Here is a 25388-nt window from a genome sequence, read left to right on the forward strand (position 1 = left end):
GCTTGTTTATTCACATTTAGGGGAAAATATACAGTGTGTGTATCAGGAAGCCTGGACCTGTAAGGGAATGGACCGATCCATTCTCTGAAGAAAGGGAAATGCATTGAACTAACAAGTAAAAAGCTTCTCTCCCTTCTTTGCAAAGGGAAGCAGAAACTGCTTCTGGCCAGAAATGCTAAGAAGATTTAAGATTCTTCTTTAATAAATTTTCCAGATACCTGAATTTCAGTGTCCAGTGTATTTCTAATATTTATTACCATTATTATTATTTTTTTTCACTTTTAGAAATCAGAACTATCAGATTGTATGTGCCCCATCTAGGGCCAAATTTTTGAGATAACATTTAATGAAGTCAAGGTGGTTCTGATTTTTAAATTTCAAACTCCATCCAGTAAAACACATAATTGTGTAAAAGAAACAATTTTCTTACATATAGGGAAGGTATTTTTTTCCTGTAAAAAAAACCATGTTTTTATTTTTATAAAGCTATGAAGACACTCCCTAGTGAAAGTCAATTCCCTACCTCTCAAGGGTACTCATTTATCATGGATCAGTATTTAAACTTCCTTCCTTCCTTCTTTTCTTTCTTCCTTCCTTCCTTCTTTTCTTCCTTCCTTCCTTCCTTCCTTCCTTCCTTCCTTCCTTCCTTCCTTCCTTCCTTCCTTCCTTCTTTCCTCTCTCCCTTCCTCCCTCCTTTCTTTCCTTCCTTTCTTCCTTCTATCTTTCTTTCTTCCTTTCTTCCTACTTCTCTATACCCTTCCTTCATTTCTTTCTTTCTTTCTCTTTATTTTTGAATTGGCAACTTTACAAAGGAGAAAGAAACAAGGTAGCAGGTATCAGTCAATATTCTGAGCTACAGTGGATCCTTTTACCCTAGGATTAAATCAAAACATTCACTCCAAGCAACTTCTGGATTATAGCATTATGTGAGCTTGAAATGACCTTAAAGTTCATGTTGTCCAACCCCACAGAAAATCCTTTCCTTTTTCATTAGTTATGACAGCTGCATAGAAACAGTGTATGAAAGAGCAATAGTTTGATACCTCTACAAGGCTCGTTGTTCTCAGTGATAATAATGTGCTCAGGAAATAAGTATCAGTGATCCAGAATCAGGCTTGTCCCCTCTGTATTGATGATGTGAAGATCAGAATTGTCTTCCATAACCATATAAGTTTCTGATCTGATGATTCCATAATTATGATCACAAGATGTAATATATCCAAAATCATTTGCATTGCTACCTTCAATAAATTGTTTCCATTTTTTTTTTTTTTTACGAAATAACAACAAGCTGAGTAGTTTAACATTATTAGTACTGTAATTCTTTCACAAGGAAGGATCTCATATGAAAGCCCAGTAGTGTTTATCTTTAAAAAAAAATTTTCATATATCTCAGTACCTTGAAAAGTTTTCTGGATGTGGGTAACAGTGAAAAAAATATTGAGCAATAAATGTTAATTTAGTGAGGTCTCAGATGGTGTCTTTAAGGTTGAGAGTACCCAATCTTCAAAGTTTGCTATAGTATATCAGGACATACTGATAAGAACCTGATGTTATTTTTTGAGTACAGTCTTACCTATACTGGTTATGACCAAGCACACATTGATTATTACCATACCAGTTAATATTTTGTTGTTACTGAAGGAAAGCACCCAATTGTAGTTTTTCATAGGATATATACCCTGAACTTCAAAGGAGGCATCTGAAAGGTGGAATTCAATAGGAAAACCCAGCGAAATCAGTTTGAGAACAATTGTAGTGCATCACTTTAATTAAAGGAATAGGAAGAGAGAGAGTTGATCCTAGCATAATCAAATCAGGAATTGAAGATGGTGAGCAGGTAAACCCCTATAAATAAATAAATAGAAAGATATAAACCACTAACATATAGGTCTAATGTACACTCAAAATCCAAGGAGTAGGTCTTAAAGGAGACCTTAAAAACTTCAAGTAAGAACAAAGTGTTTTTTTAAAGAGAATATTACTTAAGAACTATTAAAAAAAAAACCCTAGAAGAAATGAAGCAAGAAATAGAAATGAAACAAAAGCTCTAGAAAATAAAACTACAAGGACAACTATATCTTTGAGAGGAATGTTGTAAATTTTAAGTAAGAGATTACCTAAAAACTAAGCTAGAATAATCGGAATTGATTACTCCATGTGATACACACATACTAACACATATACACATACATGCCGACATACATACACAAATACATAAAACTAAAAGATGAAACAAAAATAGAAGAATAATGCATTACCTATCAAAACAATTGAATTGGATTTCAAAAATCGTTCTGGCTTGATATTTAAAAGCTTTCAATACTCTCCAAATCACTATCAAAGTGATTTAGGGAAAATTTGTTTGCTACATTCCTGTTTTGAACACTTAATGTCTGATCTGGATTTGGGCCAAAACATTAGACCTTTGGAATAAATGATATTCAGTATTTTAACAAAGAATCAACAAGGCTAATTGATGCTTTCTTTCTAGCAGTGCATAAAGCCTTGATATAATTCAGGCATAAGTCTGAAAATGGGAAGTAGGTTGAATAAAAATAAAACAAAAAGAATGCCACCATAATGAGCATTTTGACATAGATGCAAACCTAAAAGAAAAGAATGACTCCATAACTATGCAGAAAGCTTCAAAGTAAAGCAAAATTTATCAAAAATTTAACTGGAATTCATGGAAAAGGAATAAGAGATAAGATTTTTAATAAATCAATTGAGAACATCTGAATAACTCTTCGGGGGAAAAATGATTTATGAAAAAAATTAAATGGGTATTAACAGCCTGGAATGTACAATATTCTGCTCAAGCAACAAACACACTAAAATTAAAGTGAACTAAACAGAATCTAATGATTCATAAGAAAAGACTAACAAAAAGTCAAAATCTTGCAAAAAATAAAAGCAAACATGATTTATTTTATAGCAAAATAACTTTTCCTTAAAAAAACCTAATAGAGAAAATTTAAGCATCATTGAAATGCGTGGTTGTCGTTCCAACCCCAAAAGGAAAACTCTTTAGGACATTTTAACCCTAATTAAAAATTTCCAAACTACAGAAAAACAGAATAACAACAAACAATAACAACAATGAAATACAGGAAATAAATAGAAAAAAAAATTGAGTATCTTGGATTCATAGTAGGGATTAAACATGATTTAGCAGCCACAACAAAAGGAAATAAGAGGTAGGTTTACATTATTCCAGAAGGCAAAGGAGATGAGATTATGTGGGCAGTTCTCTTTGATGATTTCTTGTAAAATAGTATCTAGGCTCTTTTTTTCATCATAGTTTTCAGAAAGTCCAATAATCCTCAGATTATCTCTCCTAGATCTATTTTCCAAGTCTGTCGTTTTTGCAAGTAGATAATTCGTGGTTTTTTCCAGTTTGTCATTTTTTTGTTTTTGCTTGACTGATTCTTGCTGTCTCAATGAATCATTAGTTTCAATTTGTTCAGTTCTAATTTTTAAAGAATTATTTTCTTCAATAGCTTTTTTTACTTCTTTCTGTATATGTCCAATTGAGTTTTTGAATGTATTGTTTTGGTCTGTGGAATTTTTTTCCATTTCACTAATTTTTTTTTTTTAGTGAATTATTTTCTTTTTCCAATTCACAGATCCTACTTTCTTGCGTGTTCTTTGTCTTTTCCAATTCACGGATCCTACTTTCTTGCGAGTTCTTTGTCTTTTCCAATTCACAAATCCTACTTTCTAGTGAATTCTTTATTTTTTCCAATTCACAATTCTTACTTTCCTGAGATTTTTTTACTTTTTCCAATTCGTATTTCAGGAAGTTGTTGCTCTCTTGTAAGGCTTCTCTTTCCTTTCCCCATTTATCTTCTAACTCTCTTTTGAGACTTTTAATGGTCTCTTCTATGAGAGCATTATGTAAAGGAGGACAGTCTGATGCATTTTTGCTGTTTGAGGTCTCTTCAGGTTTGCTGACCTGCTCTTTTTCTGCATAGAAGCTGTCGATTGTTCTTTTCATCTTTTTATTCATGTTTGAAAGCCTTTAGGGTAGGTCTCCTAGGCAAGGGGGTTACCAGCTTCCTCTGCAGAGCAGGGAAAGATGTAAACCGATTTCTGGCTCCGAGGTATGGGAGTGCTCTGGGTGAGAGTTTTCCCTTCCCCCAACAGGAAGTGGATTCAGCACTGGCCGAGCTATTAAACTGCTTAGTAGGGCTGAGTGGATTATCGATTGCCCTCGGCTAGAGACTAAGTGGTGAAAGTGTCACCGCCCCAGGCCGGAGCCTCTTTTGGGACTGTGAGTATTAGCAGCTGACTGCAGAACGCAGACCGCCACAAACTCTGCCTAGCGTCTCTGCCTGATGCAAATCGGCCCTGGAAAAGCTCTATGGCCCCAAGCCGAGCTCCCCACTGCGCAGATTGGAGGCTAACCCGGGCTGCGTCCTCCTGCCGTGCAGGATCACAACTGCCCCAAGGAGAAGCCCCGTACTGCGGGTTGGGGCTGCGCGCTTGTGCTGAGATCTGTGCCTTCACCCTCGGTTTGAGACTCTCCTCGGAACCTAATTTCTCTCCCCGTCTGCGCCGATCTCCCCCCTGGCCCCGGAACCAACCTTTTTTGGTGAGACTGCAGATTTTCTTCGGCCGGTGAGTTGTTCTACTTCTTATCTTTACGAATTGTAGCAGTCAAGACTATTTTTGAGGCTCGATATAATATTGATAAAGAGGGTAAGAGAAGAGTTTAGAAAGTCGCGTGTGACTTCTCCGCCATCTTGGCTCCGCCCCAGGAGATGAGATTATGACCAAAAACAACTTGGCTAGCAAAACTTAGTAAATAATTCAATGGAGGTGGTGTAAGGCATGGTTATATCTTTAGTGAAATGGAGAATTTTGAAAAATTCTTGAACAAAAGACTAGAGCTATAATTCTTGTGAAAACATAGGAATAAAGAGAAGCATAAAAGAATAAATATGACAAGGAGGAAGTAGGAAGAGTATATCTGATATTTCGAGTGTCCTCATATTCTAAGTAATCAAATTAGGAAAAAAATTACATAAACACAATTGGCTACATATGTGTATTTTTATCATTAGGGAAATAAAAAGAAAAATTAAAGAAAGGGGAATTATCAAAATACTGTATAAAAGTAGAGAAAAACCCTAAGCAAAGTCAACTTTGAGGATGCACAAACATATTTATAGCCTGTATTGTTGGTAACAAAGAATTGTGTTTCATTTGAGGAACGTCTGAAAAATCTATTATGTATAAATGTGATACAATGCTATTCTTCTGTAGGGACTGATGAAAACGATCATTGTAGTGGAAGATTTATGTGAACTGATAAAAAGCAAAGAAAGCACAATCAAGAGAACACTTTATATAAATGCAATAATATTATAAAGTCAAATAACTTTGGAAGACTTAGAACTTCTTGTCATTGTAATAACCAACCAGAATCCTAGATGATCAGTGATGAAAGATGCTCCCCATTTCATGATAGAGAGGTGAAATACAACAAATGTACAAAAACTTTAAGTTGAGAAAAGTTGGAGAAAGATTAAACAAACAGGCAAACAAATATAATCAATGTTTATTGTGCTATAAGAAATGATGAAGGGAAGATTTCAGTGAATTCTAAGAAAGATGAGTATCATGATGCAAAGTAAAGTAAATAGATCAGAAAAATTTATATAATGACAAAAATACCATTAAAAACAAACTGAGATATTTAAGAACTTTGATCAAATAAATTTTGGATAATGTTTCTAGAGCACTTAAGATGAAACATATTACTCACCTGAGAGGGATACAGAGACAGAGACAGAGACAGACAGATAGACACACACACACACAGATGATAAATTATAGGCATAGAAATATACATTGTTTAGACATGGCTACTCTGTGGATTTGTTTTAATTATGATTATTTAAGACAATGATTTTTCCCTCTCTTTTTATTGGAGAGATTTTAGAAATAGTGATAAATTTAAAAAGGCCATTGAAATTGTCTAAAAATTCAAAAGGTAAGAAGATTCAGAAAGAAGCACAGGCAAGATGGATAGTTTTAAATGTAACCCATAAAATTTATTACATTTTTTAAAAAATCAAGCATTATGGAATGCAGGCTTATAATTTCTTTTCAACTCCTATTATGTGTATATATGTGTTTGTTCATATGTTTGTGTGTGCTTAAAGATTATACCTTTCAACTATTAGAAACATAAATAACATATTTCTATAATTTCTATGTAATTAGAAAGATAGAAGATTATTACTGAAACATTATCAGGAAATTATACTTGTTAATGGATTTTTAAATCAATTATTTTCCTACTTTTTAAATGGAAACTTTTCAGTTGAGCAAATAACTATATTCATTGTCTATGTATTTCAGTATTAATATTCCTAATATCCAAATTAAAAATCATTCTGCCACATCTGTTTCAGTATCATTGGATATTACAATCTGAGCCATAAGTGCCAAAACATTAATATGAACCTCTTAAAACTTGCTGGCCATTTAGCCATATCAAGATTTTGAATCATTCCTGTAAGACCCAGTTTTTAGTCACGCTGTACGAACTGCCTCATCTGTTAGTCATACTTGCTGATTCCTACATCAAGAATAACCAACAAATGTTTATTGTCACTAAGGTGCACTTTTTTTTTTTTTTTTTTTTTGGCATTGGAACTCAGAGATTTCTTCCTCCTTCTTGAAGTGTTGATTTTTATTTTAAGTCATTATGAATATGAAGTTACTCTCAAATGACAAATTGCCAAATGACTAACATGTTTACTTTTTTACCAAACACACAATAGCAAAACTTTAGGAAGACAGGATATGCATAGTTCCTGTTTAACCTAGTCCTCTAAAAGGTGCTCTTCACTTGCTATACCTGTGCTTAATTTACCTGAGAAAAAGAAGACATTATTCCCTCTAATACAATGATCATGACACCAATTTTAATGTAGTACAAGTTCCAAGTTCATTGCAAGGTACAGCAGTTTTATCTTTAGTGAACAGAAACAAGGGAACACTAAATGCATTTAAACCAATTTCAGTCATAGCCAATGAAAAATTATTTATTATATATCTAACAGCTTGGGTTCACCCCATTTCTACTCTTGAAATTCAGAAAGAGTAAAAGAAAAGATTTCTGCACATATTTTAGTGAATAAAGTCCATCTAAAAACTAGAATGAGAAATGGATTTTAAAGTCTGACTTGATTTTGATATAATAAAGAACCTTTATCTGAAGAGGTAGATTGAAATTAAAGTGTTTTACTATCTTATAATCTAATGTTAACCATAAAGTTTTATGTCCAGCAACTTAGCTTTTTAAAGTTCCTTAATAGTGTTATATTAAAATGACTACTGTACCTAATTTTATATTCCACAATAAAAAAAAACCTGTGCTAAGAAATCAGTCATCTTCTTAGCTCTTAATAAAATGGAAAATATCCTGAATTGTACAGTATTGGATTTTATGCACTATAATAGACAATGTGGTTGATTATCATGTTTAATATGAATATTGATTCAAGCTTGAAAGTATTCCTCTTTTCTATATTTTTATAATACCAGTGAAATATTAATTATGAATATAACACATTTCCCAATAGATTCATAAAATTCAAATATCATTTAATGATGAATAAATGTTGACACTGCATAATAGATCTTCATTTTGATAATGAAAAAATCATTTTTAGTTTTATAATTGGAAAAATAAATAAATATCTCACAAGTGCTTCTTATAAACATTCCCTTGTCTTTTTTTATACTCAGATTTCTATCTTACTAAATATAACATATATTTTAAACACTATAGCTTTGGTTCATCAATATAATCCTGCCATCTCACTTTGGAGATTGTTTCAAGATTAATTTAGGCAGAGTATGTACAAGGGAAGACAAAGAAGAGGAAAAAGAATCTCAGGGAGGAACCCATTTATTTGTTTAAATATTCTTCAAAGTTATATCATGTCACTAGGTCTTCAAAAGAGGCAACTTTTAAAAAAAATGACTCTTTCTTTCACCCAAATTACTCTTTAGACCAAAGACAGAAGATAGGCACTTAAGAAAAACCTTTAACTCTTTGTAGTCAATAGGATTCAGTTTAGAAGATGATCATAGTAAACAATGGAACAGATTCTATAATAGCCAGAAAAGCTAGAAAAACTGATAAGCAAGACAGAGAGAGACATAGAGTCCACCTGCTCACATATGGTCTACTAAAATGTTCAATTTGATTCACCACTGTATCACATATCCCCTGCTGTGTCTTTATTTAAAAAAAAAAGTCCTCTAGAGAACTAATTCTTTGTATGGACTCTGGAACAATACATGCTTGCTAACTTTTTAAAACGAGGTCCTAATTCAGTTAAGTAATCAAAATTCTGATCTGGATCTGAAATGCTTGACTCCAGAGAGCTAAGAGACCCAGCTAGTGACCCTGTTCCCTCAAAAGCATAAGTCTGAAGAGAATCAAAGGGAGGTGCACAAGGATCTGTATTGGCTTCTTCAAGCTTGGCCAAAATGAATTCCTTGAACACAGCACTGTCTGGGCCCACCTGCAGAGATTGCCTATATAGACTCCTGATTTCAGTGGTGATATTCTTCCGAGTCTTTTTTGTTCTCATTACAGTGCGGGTCCTCAGTGCTGCAATATCAAAAGCCTCTGTATCTTCTTCTCCACCTCCTTCATCATCATATGTAACAATATTCTCCCTAAATTCTTCACATTTATCAGGAAATAGAGCTTGCTTCTGGCCTTGCTTTAGGCCCAGGATCATGAAGATAAATACTGGAAAAAACAAAACAAAATATGCAAACACAGAGGAAGCATAATTAAAGTTTGTAATATGTTAAAAAATTCCCACTTTATAGAGTGGGAATTTTATGAAAATAAATTGAACAGATTTTCTGGTGAACAGCTAACTATACAGACACTTGTAAAATGAATTAAGGAAATTTAGTAATCCTTTTTTTTTTTTTTTTTTTTGGCTGATAGTTTAGTGTTTATAGCAGAAGACACTGATTATCTACTTAATATTTCATTTCATTTCTATCCATCACAATTTAAAGAAAAGAAAAAGAAAGCAAAAGTCTTCTTTATCTTCTATATGCATTTGTGGCTATAAATATCCTTAGTGCTGCATTATAAGTTTTTTGGTGAATTGTTTTCATTAGTTTTTTTTTTTTTTTTCTAAATGGAAGAACATTATATGGGACACTAGATTTTGAAATGCATATATCTCATATAGTTATATAGATTACTTTGTGAAATAACACTTTTAAAAGTAGCATTTCCATTGTTGTCTTTAATGAACTGATAAATAAGAAATTTAAATAAGAAAAAGAACAAACAAAAACAAACAGATCTTAATCTTGTCTTCAGAACTTAACCAATAAACTGTGCTGGAACTAAAGAACTGTCATACAAAGAACTACTATTTTTAATTTTATTGGGTAATAACAATGGTTGAAAAACTTAAGGGACCCATTTTAAGAGATCTCTGTATGCCAAATACTCCAAGCTAGGTGCAATAAAAAGCTTTCAAAATATGGAGAACTAACAGAATCTACAAGGAGAGATAAAGCTCATTCCCCATATATGCTAGTGGAGTTATTATGAAGATAATTTCAGTAAACCTGCAGGACATGAAAATATATCCCAATGTTTTTATTTAATGATAAAATATTTATTTTACCCACTTTTGCAATAATTCATAACACATTAAATACAAAATAACAATAGTTGAATTGTGATGTCTCAGGATCATTTCTATCTGAGCTCATTAAAGTAAGAACATTCCTAGTAATGACAATGATAATTATAAAAAACAACAATTATATATAGAACTTATGCCTTGTAAAGCATTTTGTAAGCATTTATTTGAATAAAGTATAACATATATGAAAAAGAGAAGCTTATAACAATTGCAAAATTAATTATTTTTTACATTTTTCCCCTTCTCTAACCTTCATTCCTCATGTCTCTATTCATGTAAAATGTCATTAAATATGGTCTTTTCTTATGAAAGTATTTGCAGGTCCACCTTGCCTATGATTTACCAGTCTACTATATTTACATATGTTCTTTCTTTATATTTTTTGGCTACAGTAGCTTCTTAAGGATGCTAAATATTATGTTTTCTGTTATCCACTTCACAAAGTTTCATCCTACATGAGAAATTAAGAATTCTTCTTTCTCATTAAACACTAGGACAAGAGATACAAGAGAAATTGCTGTATTTATAGAAATGTCTTTTTATTTTTTCCTCATCTCTGTATTTTTCTTTACCAAATTCTTCATTTGTTTTGTATTTACCTTCTTCCTATTGTTTTTTTTTTCCTTTTCCTTTAATTGTGCTTCTTATATACTTGTAATGAGTCAAACTGTAGTAGAAACAAAATATGCTTTTATAAAGATTACTAGTTGTATGCTTTTAGATCAGGTTTTGATTATAGCATCACTAAAATTGGAAGAATACTATGTTTCCTTCTTGAAGATAGAATAAAAATTTTTGATGTCCTCAGAAGGAGCAATGATTATATTATCCTTTTGTTTGTGTCATACTTTTTTAATAATTTCATTTGCGGTTTTCTTGACACATACAGATGTCATTCGACTTTTCCTTCTCAATATCTGAGCCTAGATCTCTAATATGACACCATTCTCTCAACTTCCATATGTTTCCCATGCTTGAACTCTGATTGTTTTAGATAAAATATTCATAGGTGCTATGGTGTTATGCATATATGTCAATTAGATGGAACATGGGATAAACAGCTCTTCCTGAAAATAGGAAGATATGAGTTCAAATCTAGTTTCAGGTATTTACTTATGTGATCCTTGACAAATAACTTGATTTATTTTTATCAGTTTCATCATCTGCAAAATGGGCATAATAACACCTATCTTTTAGGATTTTTAGGAGCATCAAAAGTTTATGTAGCTAGACAGTGCTTCAGTATTCCAAGTGGATTTATATAATTTCATATGTTATAACAGTAAGACAAATATATCCTTATTCATATTAATCATTTATATTGTACTTAAAAAGCTTAAAATAATTTTAACTATTAAAATTTTATCAAAACAATTGATATCACAAAGCAATGTTGCATTCCTCACCTAATATTATTAGTATACAGGTCAAAATAGCAATTAAATACTCTGTACTGAAACCCATAGAAAATGTAAGAGCTCCATATGTGCAGGCCTGGGAACCACCATTCTCATCACACTCACAGGCATGGATAGTAAGAGTATTTGTACTTGTAAGTGATGGGATTTCATTGTCCGAGATTAAAATTGGCAGGTAGAAGACAGGCTGTTCTTGACGGCTAAAGCCACTCCTACTGGTCAGAATTCCAGCTGTGTTATCTAAAAATTAATACAGAAACACAACTTAGAAATTCTTACTTTCAAAGAAAAACAAAAAGTAATACAATTCATCTAAAGGTACAAAAAAACCCCAAAGACAAATATAAATTTCTAATAAGACAAGGTACATTGTGTAAAAAGAAATCTATATCAATTAGATAAAAACCTTAATCATAATTTTGAAAATATGGTAATAAATTTTAAATTATTTTTCAAAGTGCCATTTTCACTGCATAATTATGTGAACCATAAAAACAACATTTTACATCATGACTTGAATGGTCACAAAAATTAAGTGAAGGGCAGCTAGGTGGTAAAGTGAAAAGAGCACCAGCCTTGAAGTCAGGAGGACCTTAGTTCCAATCTGCTCTCAGATACTTAACACTTCCCAGCTGTGTGATCCTGGACAAGTCACTTAACCCCAATTGCCTCAGGGGCAAAACCACTAACTAACTAACTAAATAAAAATAAGCTTAAAGTGAAACATTTTTCTTATATAACTTGATTTAATTATTATTTTCTTTGATATACTTGAGTATTAACCATTTCTATTCAAATACATAGAAGCTTTCTTTAATTGTTAGATATATGTTTGCCTCAAGCCTTATTACAAATAATTTATCTAGTCAAATGTGTTAAAATAATATGAAGAAAAACACTTGGAATCCAGTTATTGTTGGTTCTGGAAGAATAGGTGACTCCTTATAAGAAAGAATTAATTAAAATATTTAAAGTTAGGATAAAGAAAACTCCTTTCCTACATAATATATAATGATTTTTGAAAATGTAATCACATTGAGTTGCCCAAATAATTAATCATCGATATGAGACATGTATTTTAGTAGAGTTTGAAACTAATCATCTTTGAACATCAAAAGAAAAGTTTTAAGTATTTTCCCCCAGTGTAATTTAGTTTGCTGTAGAACAAAGTTTTCTTGTCAGATTAGATTGAAATAATGTCCCCAGTAAAATAGTATTTTGGCCTTTGAACTGATATCAGCATAGTCTATCAATAAAACACATAGAAAAAAGCCTTCACACAGGATAATCAAGAATCAGTACTTATTCTTTAAATGCTATGATAATTTAAATAAAATAAAAAGTTCCCTCATATTTATGGACAGTGGAGAGAACATTGATTCTGGTGTAATGAGACCCACCTAGGTTCGACTTCAGCCCCTAATGAATAATATTTCTGTTCCCTTGGATGAATCATTAAATTACTTTTTTTTTTTAATTTTCTCATCTGTAAAAGAAGATTTTATAGCCCAAATGTCTTCAGAAGAATCTTCTAACTTTAGTGCTATGGTCCTATGACCTTAAACAATATGATCTTTATTGTTGATATTCAATTTTAACATGTAAATCTGTTTATATATATATATATATATATATATATTTTAAAGAATCAGAAAATAGTATTATATTTTATTTGAGAAAGTTATAAAACTAAATGACAAATGTTGGGTTTTTTTTTGATATGGTAACTAACAGGGGTAGCAAAATTAAGGATACTTCAAATTATAAAAATATGATGCTTTTAATAAATATTAATTATATAATCAAGGCTGTTACAGTAAAGTCAGTTATACAACATATATATTTTTATCTCAGATTTTTTAGATGGTTGATTATATAATTTTTTGATAAAACCAATTTTGTTTGAATATATTGATTCATTCAATTTAAAAGGATGATAATTAGGTCACTTTTTCCACACACACACCCCTTTTTTTTTGGAGAATTAGTCTTCAAATTGAAAGTGAGAAAAGAGTCAAGAGAATTCAATGATAGTTCTTTTGCTTTGTTTTGTTTTGTTTTTTGTCATTTGAATGATATAGGCACCACAATTGCAGAGACAATTATAGCCACTCATTAATGATTATAAATGCCTTTCAATCTATCAACTGAACTTAGAAATACATATGTGTATATCTATATATCTATATCTATTTATGTTTCTAGGCATTCATATGTTTATATGGTTGAATAAATATGTGGATAGCTGTATGGATAGATAGCCTTTTCACAGTTAAAAGTAAAAGACCTAAAATAGGTTAATATCAGAACTTCTATTAGCATATAAAGGACCCAGTTCCTTTGCCATTCAATGTTCTATGACATACCAAAAAACAGAATTGTTAAGAAATTATGAAAATAACAACAATAGCAACAACAAACCTTTCTCCTTTAGATGCATTTTAAGAGAAACAGTCCTCATACTTCAAAGTACTATATTAAACATGTTGCTTCTCTATTTTTATTCTTTTTCCTGTGACCTAATTTACAACATTGTATTGCAATAAGAGAAAATTTTGAAAATATCACTTTATAATGCCTGTTATATGCATGTATCTTTCATGAAGAAAGGTATGAAAGGCTAGAAGTTAGTGACACTACCTTGATTATCTCTAACAGTAAAACTCAAGTTGCTTGTGGCTTCTGTAGACAGATTGAAGGAAAATCTATGGTCTTCTACAGAAGCATCCTTATCAACAGCACTGATGGTCTGAATTAGCTGTAAAATAAAACAGATAAACCATAAATGCCCCTAAATGACATATATTCACCTCCAATTCCTTATCTCCACATACATTGTTTCAAAACTAAAATAGAAACTACTAGAGAAACTACTTTGTTTTTAACTTAATATTAAAAATATATATATATATCTAAATACTATCTATTATGGTCTGCAAATGTTTATCCCATCTTTATCAGTAATATAATATTCAGGGTTGTTGGCTTTTTAATATATTTTCTAAATTGCTACTCTACTCTAGGTTTTCTGTTGATTTAAGAAAAGAATGCAGTAAAAGCTTGAGGACAAAGCAAATCATTTCTCTTGACCATCATATTAAATCATCATTTTTTAAAAATATATATATTTAATAGCATGAAAAGAAAACTGATAAAAACATGAATAAATATCTTCAAAATATCTCATTTTCTCCAAGACCATGAGAAATTAACTAAAATGGACTATTGTTCTCAAAAAAATACACCAAGATGCTATATATGTGTATTTTTATATATGCATACTATATACATATATTCATAAACAATGTTTATGTATAAGAAATATCATATAAATATACATTTCTATATACATACATATTAATGCTAAAAATCAAATTGTGAATCATGGAAATTATTATTTTTATTTTTTAAGGATTTTAAAAATCAGTATATCACAATAGGCCTTACTTAAAAGATCAGAAATTCAAATATGTGTGTTTTTAATAGTCATATCATTTAAACTCAGGAACAAAAGCCATTATAAATATAAAATAATTCAAGCACCTTTTTATGAACAACTTTAAATGATTTTATCACATTCATGAAAACATCAATTAAAATTAAAAAGAAAATGTTATAAGAAGATCAATAGGATCAAGTATCCATAATGCCCAATTAAAATGGGCAAGAAAAAAAGGAAGCACTAAGCATATGCCGGACTGTGCTAATAATATATCATTTTATCCTCACAAGAATGCTGAGAGATAGTTTTTATTATTATCCTTATTTTACTTTTGAGGCAAACCAATGTCATGATTTGTCCAATGTGTAAATATCTGAGGCCACATTTGAATACAAATCTTCCTAACTTCAGGTCCAGAGTTAAGAATAATCAATTCTTACCCATATATATACCACAATACAGAAAATGAATACAGTAATCATTTTGCAGAATAGGATAGAGAAGTAAGTTTGTATAAAAATAACCTTCACAAATTGAGGAGGAATGGCTAGATAAGAAATGAAATATAAATTTAATGGAATATGATTGTTCTATAAGAAATAATGAGCAGACTGATTTTAGAAAAGCCTGGAAAAAAACTTACATAAACTGATGATTAATGAAGTGAGCAGAACCAGGAGAACACTACATAGTAACAATACTATATGGTAATCAATTATGATAGACTTAGCGCTTCTCAATAATACAGTGATCCAGGATTATTTAAAAGACTTGGGATATAAAATTCCATCCACATGCAGAGAAAGAGCTATAAAAACTGAATGTGGATTTTAGCATACTATTTCCATTTTTTTTTTGGTTTGATTTTTTATCTTTTTGGTTTTTCCCTTTTGTTTTGCTTTTTTCTTTCACAACATGACTACATGACTAATAATTAGACATACATAACCTATGCCAGATTGCTTGTTGTCTTGGGGTGGAGGAGGTAAGAGAAGGAAAAAAGATTGGAACTCAAAAACTTACAAAATTGAATATTGAAAGTTTTACATGGAATTGGAAAAATAAAATAATATTGAAAGTAAATAAAATAAACAAAAATAAGCAAAAAACTAAGAAACAACAGTAACAACAAAAATCATTTCCACAGTGTATGAGGAGATTCTCAGAAAGCTTTTGGAGGTTGATTTTGAAGAATGAATAGGGTTTAAACATTTTGGTACAAAGAAGGGGAGAATTTAAAAGATAAATTAAAACATAATGAATACTAAATGAAATGCTCAATCATATATAAGATATGACAAGTTATCCACTTTGTTTAGAGTATAATACATATCGAGAGAAATGGTGTGAAATAAAGTAGAATGAGACAATTAACAAATAGAGAAGACTTTGAATGTAGACAAAGTAAGAAATTATTATGTTATTTAATATCCAGGTGCTACTAGATAAAGTTCTGTTCTTAGAGTCTGTGACTAAATCCTGACTCAGAGAAGTAAGAGCTTTATATGCCATCTTTATCAATTTACTTAAACCATCTCAGTTTTCCCATATGTAAAATTTGGATAACAATAACTTCCCAGATTTGCTTGTAAAGGTCAAATGAAGTAACATGTCAACATGCAGAAAAGTAGTAATGTTAAGGGATATGGAAAGGGGGGAAGGTGATAAAAGAGAGATCATATTGGGGGTGGGGTTGTCAGGAGCAGAACACTTTATAAGAAGGTGAGGGTGAAAGAAAAGTGAGAATAGAATAGACAGGGAGAAATAGAGTTACCAATGGTAATTAAGAAAATAATTCTGAAATAAGTAAACTGATGAAGGCCTCCTTTGGCAAATGTATAGGAAATTGAGTGAAATATATATATATATATATATATATATATATATAATTTTCCAATTAATAAAAAATCAAAAGATATGAACTACACACTACGAGTATAAAATCATGCATATCTTTTGACCTAAAAATCCCACTAGTAAGCTTGAATTTTAAAAGAGACTTTTAAATTTATTTTTAGAGTTTTTTTTAAAAGGGAAAAAAATCTATGTGTACAAAAATATTTATAGCAGCTTTCTTTGAAGGCCAAAGAATTGGAAATTAAGGGAATGCCCATCAATTGGAGAATGGCTGAATAATTTGTGGAATGTGATTATGATGGAATATTATTGTTCTATAAGAAATGATGAGCAGGGTAATCTCAGAAAAACCTGGAAAATCCTACATAAACTCAATCAAAGAGAAAAGTGATAGCAATGTTGTGGGATGATCAACTGTGAACAACTTTTCTCTCCTTAGCAATACAATGATCCCTGACAACTCTGAAGGATTAAGGGAAAAAATGCTATACATATCCAGAAAAAGAAATTATTGTGACTACATATAAGTTGAAGGACATTCTCTTTGTGTCTGTGGGTGTTTCTCTGCGTGTGTTTATGTCTCTGTCTCAGTCTCTGTCATTATTTCTCTGTGTGTATATATGTGTCTCTCTCTCTCAGTCTCTCTTTAATTTATTCCTCTTGGAGGATGGGGGAAATCTATGATTTTTTTCATAATATGACTTTGGTGGAAATGTTTTACATAACTTCTCATGAACTTTTTTAAAGGTGTTGGTGGAAAGAAAGGAGACAATTTTTAACTCAGTGTTTTGAAAACAAATGTAAAATTGTTTTAAATATAATTGAACAAATATGAAATATGAAAAATTGAAGGAAAAAGACATATAAATAGTGCAAATTCACCAGAAAGATATTTGAAAAGTTAATAATTTTTAAAATATTAATTTAAAGAAACTTTAATTTAAAATGCTTTCTTCTACTATAAATTGCACTAATCAGTTTCAGAAATTTTTGGGGAAAAAACAAATCTCTGATTACTTACTTGTCAGTTACTGATAGGATTACATTTGATTTCTTAAACTTAAGATCATCTGGAAGATATATGAATGAGAGGTGTGATGTCATTCCCTCAAGAAAAAAAAAATTTCATAGAGATTGATTTTTTTTTCTTTTCTCCAGTTATTCTTTCTTCTCAAATGTTTTGAGGGGGTAAAAGAAAGACTCCTTCACATACACAGGCACTCACATACACACAAACACAGAGCATATATACATGTGTATATAGTTTTGTATTTCATGTATTACATGACTATTTTTAAGCCATATTTTTAAAGAATGTAATTTCCTGAAGAGGATGGATTGTCTTTGCTTCTTTATTAATATCTCCAGACTGTAACTTTGGACAAGGGGAGCAAATATATGTCAGTGAGTGTGATACTGTAGGGAGCAAGATAATTCTTAGGACAGTATCTCCGGGGGAAGGGAGGGCCTTAGACATGACTTAGGAAAGGAGAAAACTACTTGAGAGAAATGGACAAAATTCTGAAAATAAAATATAAATAGACCTGGGGCCCAATTATCCATAAGTTGGAATAAAAATAAAAATTAAAATTATAGTACCAAACTTCAAAAAAGGAAAAGGAACAAAATAAAATTGTGTAAACAAAAGAAAAAGACCTCAACCATAAATAACTTCCATGGTGTAAAAGAAGATATAGATTCATATTGCAGAGGAAGAAAGTGAGATTATAAAGTCACTTTTTCCTCAAAAAAACAATGTAAAATGATTGCAAGACCAAAACAAGTTCTTAGAAAAATTAACAAAAACATTTCAAAAAGCAAATAAGAGATATTGAGGAAAATTTTGAAAGAAAAAAAAAACAATCCAAGAAAATCAAGAAAAGTATGAAAAGTCAACCCATTGGGAAAAGAGAGACAAAATCTTGAGGAAGTAAATAACTCCTTGAAAAATAGATTTGGGCAAGAGTAAGTGAGTAGCATTATACAACATAAAGACAATTATAAAACAAAATCAAAATGATGAAACAATGGAAGAGAATATGAAATATTCATTAGAAATAGAACTGGACAAAGAGAGAACAAAGAATAGTCTATCTTTTAAATCTGTGGAGAAGGAAGAAATGTGTAGCCAAAGAAAAACTAGAGTATTTTATGGAATGGAAAATGAATAATTTTGATTATATTAAGTTAAAAATCATCAGTACTTTTATACATTACTGACAAAGCAAGTGGCAAGAGATAGAGAAATTTCATTTAAAATAACTGTACAAAATAAAAAAAAAAATTGGGTGTCTATCTGCCAAGACAAACTCAGGAACTGTAAGAACACAATTACAAAACTTTTCACACAGATAAAGTCATATCTAAACAATTGGAAAAATATCAATCTCCCATGGGTAGGCCAAGCTTGGGCTACCTGATCTAATTGTTCAGTGCCATACCAACCTAACTGCCAAAATGTATTTTATAGAACTAGAAAAAACAATAACAAAATTCATGTATAAGACTATGAAATGGAATATGAAGGGAATTAATGGAAAAAAATACAAAGGATGGTGGCTTAGAAGTACAGATCTAAAACTATATTGTAATTCAGCAGTCACCAAAACCATCTTGTACAGGTTAATAAATAGTGTAGTGAATCACTGGAATAGGTGACATGACACAATAATCAATAACTATAATAATCTAGTGTTTGATAAACCCCCAAACTCCAGTTTTTGGAATAAAAACTATTTCATAAAAGTTGATGGGGCATCTCACACCAAAATAAGGTCAAAATGAGAACATGATTTGGACAAATTAGGTGACACTATAAGCAATTAGGATAGCAAGGAATAATTTATCTATAAGATTTTTGGAGAAGGGAAGATTTGTGGTCAAAGAAGAACTGAAGATATTACAAAATGCAAGTTGGATAACTTTGAGTCCATTAAATTATAAAAGTTTTCCACAAACAAAATCAACACAGCCAAGGCTAGAAGGGAAGCATAAAGCTGCAAAATTTCTTTTTACAGACAATGTTTCTGATAAAGAAAATTTTCATTTATAAAATATGAATTAGTATATGTCATTCCCCTATTGATAAATGGGCAAAGGATATGAAGAAACAATTTTTAGATGAAGAAATTGAAGCCATCTGTAGCCATATTTTAAAAAATGCTCCAAATCACTATTGATTAGAGAAAAGTAAATTAAAACAAGTCTGATGTATCACCTCAAACATCTCAGATTCACTAAGATGATAGGAAAAGTTATGGTAATTGTTTAAGGGGATGTGGGAAAACTGGGACATTAATGGTTTGTTGGTGGTGGTGTGAAATAATCTAACCATTCTGGAGAGCAATTAAGAATTATGACCAAAGAACAATAAAATTATCCATACCCTTTGAACTAGCAGTGACACTACTGGGTCTGTATCTAAGAAAATCACAAAGGAGAGAAAAGGACTCATGTGTGCAAAAATGTATGTCGCAGTTCTTTTTGTGGTAGAAAGAATTGGAAAATGAGTGGATGCTCATCAACTGGGGAATGGCTGAATAAATTACAGTATGTGAAAATTCTGGAATATTATTGCTGTATAAAAATTATGAACAAGCTGGTTTTAGAAAGGCCTGAAAAAATTTACATACACAGATGATGAGTGAAACAAGTAGAACCAGGAATACTTTGTATATAGTAATAGAATGATTGTATAATGATCAAATATGAAAGACTTGATTCTTTGAAGTGGTTCAGTGATTTAAGGCAATCCCAATAAAGTTTGGATAGAAAAGGCCATCTGCATCTAGAGAAATAACTGTGGAGACTGAATGTTAATCAAAACAGGTTATGTTCACATTCTTTTTTTTTTCTATTTTTTTCTCTCATGGTTTTCCTCTTTTATTTATTATTTTATTTCATCTCACTGAAAATGGCTACTATTACTACTAAAAAAAAAATTCCTATTCCTATTCCTACTTCTTTTAACAGTCTCTAACATTATATATATATATATATATATATATATATATATATATATACATATATATTACTTGAATTTTGTAGTTATAAATATATGTATATATATATATATATATATATATATATATATATATATATATATATACATAATCTGAGTATTAGTTTAAAAGGAAATGAATATTTTTTGTTGTCATTCAGTTGTGTACAGCTCTGTCTTACCCACAGAAGCCAAAGCACACCAGTATTATCCATTTTGTATTCTTGGCAAAGATACTGAAGTGATCTTATCCTACTCTGATTATTTTAACCCCCCACATCCTATGCTATTCTTCCCTCCCTCTTTTCTCCTTTCCCATTAATCTACACCTGTTGTTCCATTACCATTTTTCTACACTCCCTTCTGTATTTCGCCTGAGCCTTCATCATATGGGTATTAATCTATAGACCTTATCCCACTGTCATAAATCTATATATCTTTCTATAACCCTCCTATTCTATTTCCTCCCTCATTTATTTTTAGATTTTGGTACATATATATCTGGTACATAGGACTGCCTGCTTAACTCATTCCTGAATGCAAGTAGGTGTTTTAGAATTATGAGCCCTCCACCCCACTCTAACGCTGTTCTTCCCCTGTACCTCATTTGTACAACATAATTACTATGTATGTTTTCCTAGACAATTTTGCTTTTTAGATTCAGATCATACTCAACTTTGCCCCAATATTTCTTTTTCATCACCCAAATATTATTATAAATCTTAAACATATGGCATACATTCCCATGTAAACATAAACAATTTGTCTATGTCAAATATTTTTTTTAAATTAATCTTTGATATTGGCTCTTAATTGTTAAAATTTTCATTAAGTTTGAATTTGGTTGGGACAAAGTGTTGAAAATCTGAAAATTCATCAAATATACATTTTTTTCATTCAGTATAATGGATAATATTGCTGGATATGAAATTTTTGCCACAGGGCTAATTTTTTTTGATTACTGGTACCTATGATTCCAGGATTTCAGGCTTTTATTGTGCCTGCTGACAGGTCCTATACAATTCTTTTTGTAGTTCCAGAATATTTATTTATTTTTCTTATGTACTGCTAAATTTGGTATTTGATCTGGGAGTTTTGAAATTAAGCAAAACTATTACTATGTTTTATTTTTTTTTCCCCACAAAGGATCTTTTTGAAGTGATGATTGTTTCTGTTTCTACTTTCTCCTCTTCACTCTAGGGCAATTTGCTTACACTATTGCATTATTGTGTCAAGGTTCTTTTTTGGTCATGGTTTTCATATAGTACAATTCTTATATTTTCTCTTCTTGCTCTGCTCTGTTGTTTTTCACATAAGATGTTTCAATTTTGTTCTAGTTTTTCATTCTTTACATTTTGTTGTTATTTAATTTTCAGAGAATTATTTTCTTCTTCTTTTCCAGTTGATTACTCCTCCCTGCCCATAATCTTCTTATCTTTCTTGGATGTTTTTTTATATTATTATTTATTCATTTATTTTAGTTTTCTCATTTGATTTTTAAAGTCTTTTTTGAGTTCTATAAATTTACTCTTAGTAGGTAGTCATTTAGCATTACTCTTTGTGTAGAAGAGGCATTTTTCACTCTACTGTCTTCTTTGGGGATGAATTCCAGTGTTCCCCTATTTCCAAAATAAGTTTCTATTGTTGGATTCTTTCTTCCTTATCCATTCATTTTTTAATGAGAAGTACTATTATAAACATCTCTATTCATGGGGTGCTTCTAGCTTCATTTTAGCTCACTTTTCTGTTCTGGAAACCCAAATCAAAAGGTCCACCATCCCGCAACTGCCCCCGGCCAACAGCTTTCCTGAACCACAGCACTGAGTGTGCTGGTTCTTTCTTGCTCAGGGCCAAGTCTCAACAGCATAATTGAGCCTAGCATTTGTAATCATCAGAAAATCCCTCATCCTTCCCAGATCCTGTGACTCTCTATGTTGTCCAAAAGGTAAGAGTTCCTGTGTTCAAGCTAAGGCTCTAGTCAAACCTTGCTAGGCCCAGGCTGTCCACTGGTTATTTCTGTGGAGCTAGCCTGGAATTGTTTGCACTTCACCATTGATTAATCTGAGACCTGAAGTCTTTTGTGTAGTGTTCTTGTTTTGCCCCATGACTTTTTTGTTTTTAACCAGGCCATGTGTGCCCTGAGGTGTAAATTTGAAATTTTCTGACCTACTTCACTGTCTTCTTAGAACCCTCTTAAAATTCATTTTTGTGTATGTTATTATTATTCACATTTTCAAGATGAGGAAAATTTGACTGAGAAAAATTAAGAGCCTCACTCAGAATCACAAATTAATAAAGGGGGAAAGATTCAAACCCAGGTATTCCTAAGTTAAGTGTTACTAGGGAAATTATCTACCATGGTCTTTTCTCTCCTTATGAATAGATTCTTCAACCTATGTGCTTTTTGTTATGGCTTTCCTGTTTTACTGCCTAGATAATGTCTTCTATTAGTTGTACTCCCATATAGAATTCTAAGGAATACTTTCCAAAAGATGAAAAGAACCATACATTTTTTTTAAATGCCTACTCTCTACTGAGCAGGTACATGTTACAACAATCTCAGATTATCAACAAAACACACTGAGGTAAATTCTAGTATAATTTCCATCATTCAGAAGAAAAAAACTGAGTCAGACAGTAGTCAACTGACTATCTAGGGTCAAGCAACTGATGTGTCTAAGGCAGGATTTAAAGGCAAGTTTTAACTACAGTCCCAGTGCTGTAATTATTGTACCACCTACCTGTCACAAAAGAACACTGTCTTTCTAACCATATGTAGATTTCCTGCTTAATCTAAGAAAGTTTTTTGAATAAATGCCAATTTGCTTTGTATATGAATTATACCAACTCTAGTATTTAAAAGAGGCAAGTAGAGAATGCAGTAGTTACAGCTTTGGATCTTAAGTAGAGAAAGATTTAAATTCAAATCCTTCCTTAATGACAACTAGTTATTGAATTTCTGTTTATCTCAATTTCCTCACTGATAAAATAAAAACAATAATAGCACCTACATTGCAATATTGTTGTAAAGATCAAGTGAGATAATATATGTAGATCATATTGCAAGCCATAAATTTCTATATAAATTCAATGTTATTAATAAATGATGATTTTATTAGTCTTTACTTAAAATCTTAATTGTATTTTATATAATAATATGATAATAATTCTGCACTTCATAGACCTTTAATTAATTATTTAGTTGAGGAGCATGATAGCTAATGCTAAATATAGTGGGTTATTTTCTAGGGTTATGTTCCAGATTATTTTATTAAATTGTCTTTATTTCTTTTTTTTAATCAAAGTTTTTCAATTTACACAACATAGGTATAGGTAATTTTTCAACATTGACCCTTGTAAAGTCTTCTGTTCCAAATTGTCCCCTCCTTCTCCGCACCTTCTCCCCTATATGGTGGGTAGTCTAATACATGTTAAATATGTTAAAATATATGTTAAATCCAATATATGTATACATATTTGTACAGTTCAGATTATTTTTGGAAACTACAATCACTTACCCACTATTAACATATCATTTGTCAGATGACAGAAATGTTTGCTACTTTATGATAACAGATATAGAAAAGATAAAGTAGAAACAGGAAAGTGGTGGAGAAGAATTAAACTTATAAACAAATAGACACTCTCATGCTTATATTAATGGTTTTATTAGGCTGATACAATAGCCAGTGAGATCTACTTAACATGATATTAAAATATCGTGGTAAATACTTGCATCTGAGTGAATAGTTTCAAAGGACAAAAAAAAAAGAAATTAATGTATACATTATATGATGATGGATAATTGTACATCCATTGAACATCTATTGAAGGAGATAGATGGTTTGTAAAAAAAAAAATTATCAAAAATCCCTATTTTATTTTACTTTAGTTTTCTTGTTTACAAGTTACTATTTCAATTGATATGTTCAACTCTAATCCTTTAGCTTGAACCAATTCCAAAGGCTAAACCAAAATTATATACTACTTTCAAAGATCTGTAAAAAGAGAAAATTTGAAACAAAAACCTATTTCTTAAGCAATGACAAAAAATTAGATAATGATTGAGGAAAAAATCAGGAAATATAATTTTGATTCTTCAGTATAAATTAATAATAACAACTACTGGACTTTAAAAATATGATGGAAAAAGGAAAGAAGAATAATACTTCCTATCCACCTATCCACCTCTTTTGCTGAAGCTTTCTCAATCAATTAAAATGATTATTTTCAAACAGGGTAACAAAAATGTTGGGTGGGAAATAAATCAGTATCTTAAATTTTGATATTGAAACTATTGGATTAAATTGTCTTAAGTCCTAGGAGTGTACTAATAAATTTTTATATATGGTTCTTTGAAACGTGATGTATCTTAAAGTTTAATTTGCATTATTAATATTTCCACAATTAAATCTAGGCAAACAACAAACCATTGTATATGTATATGATTTTTCAATCTCTTGATTGTAAATACTTACACTGAAAATTTGATAGATTGGTTTTCAGGGACCAGTGATGGCTTTAGCATATCAGTGGGTGATTGAATTAAACAAGAGAAGTTCAAAGGGTCTTTATAATTCCTCTTAAGACTCTAGAAAGTAGTTTGTGCTTCTTAAATGATCAGATGACAGCTTTTTCTTCTTATTAAAATGCTCATCTACAAGAAAGTTGCTCAGAAAGTCTATTTTCAGAGTATGCTGAGTTTCATTCTTCTCTAAAGTTCATTCTGTACTTCAGATAACATGTCAAGTACTGTTTTCCTCAGCTTTCAAGTTCTGTTTTCCCCAGCTTTTCAGTTTCTTTTTAGATAATGCATTCCCACATTAAAATATAAGCTGTTTGAGGTCAGGGACTTCCTTTCTACATAAGACTCTTGGTCTTATGACAGTGTCTAGTAAAAGTGCTTAATAAAGGGTTTTTAACTGACTGACAATGAAAATCACATTTAATCAGATTTA

The 25388-nt window shown here is 30.9% G+C and overlaps 1 protein-coding gene across 6 annotated transcripts in view; it reads right to left on the reverse strand.

Annotated features, from left to right (window-relative positions):
* Positions 1–6037: 6037 nt before the first annotated feature.
* Positions 6038–25388, reverse strand: part of CDH19 (cadherin 19) — a 165150-nt gene continuing 145799 nt past the window's right edge. For 4 of the 6 annotated variants that reach the window (XM_031946687.1, XM_031946686.1, XM_031946688.1 and 1 more), the window contains 3 exons: positions 13772–13889; positions 11120–11371; positions 6038–8785 (listed from right to left, as the gene is read on the reverse strand). In XM_031946687.1, the coding sequence (XP_031802547.1) occupies positions 8295–8785; positions 11120–11371; positions 13772–13889 (861 nt within the window). In that variant the 3' untranslated portion in view covers positions 6038–8294. Of the gene's footprint in view, positions 8786–11119; positions 11372–13771; positions 13890–25388 lie in introns of those variants that run through there. The other 2 variants (XM_031946690.1, XM_031946693.1) reach the window with 2 other exon arrangements.

The sequence above is a fragment of the Sarcophilus harrisii genome, chromosome 1, assembly GCF_902635505.1.
Source record: "Sarcophilus harrisii chromosome 1, mSarHar1.11, whole genome shotgun sequence".
NCBI lineage: Eukaryota > Metazoa > Chordata > Mammalia > Dasyuromorphia > Dasyuridae > Sarcophilus > Sarcophilus harrisii.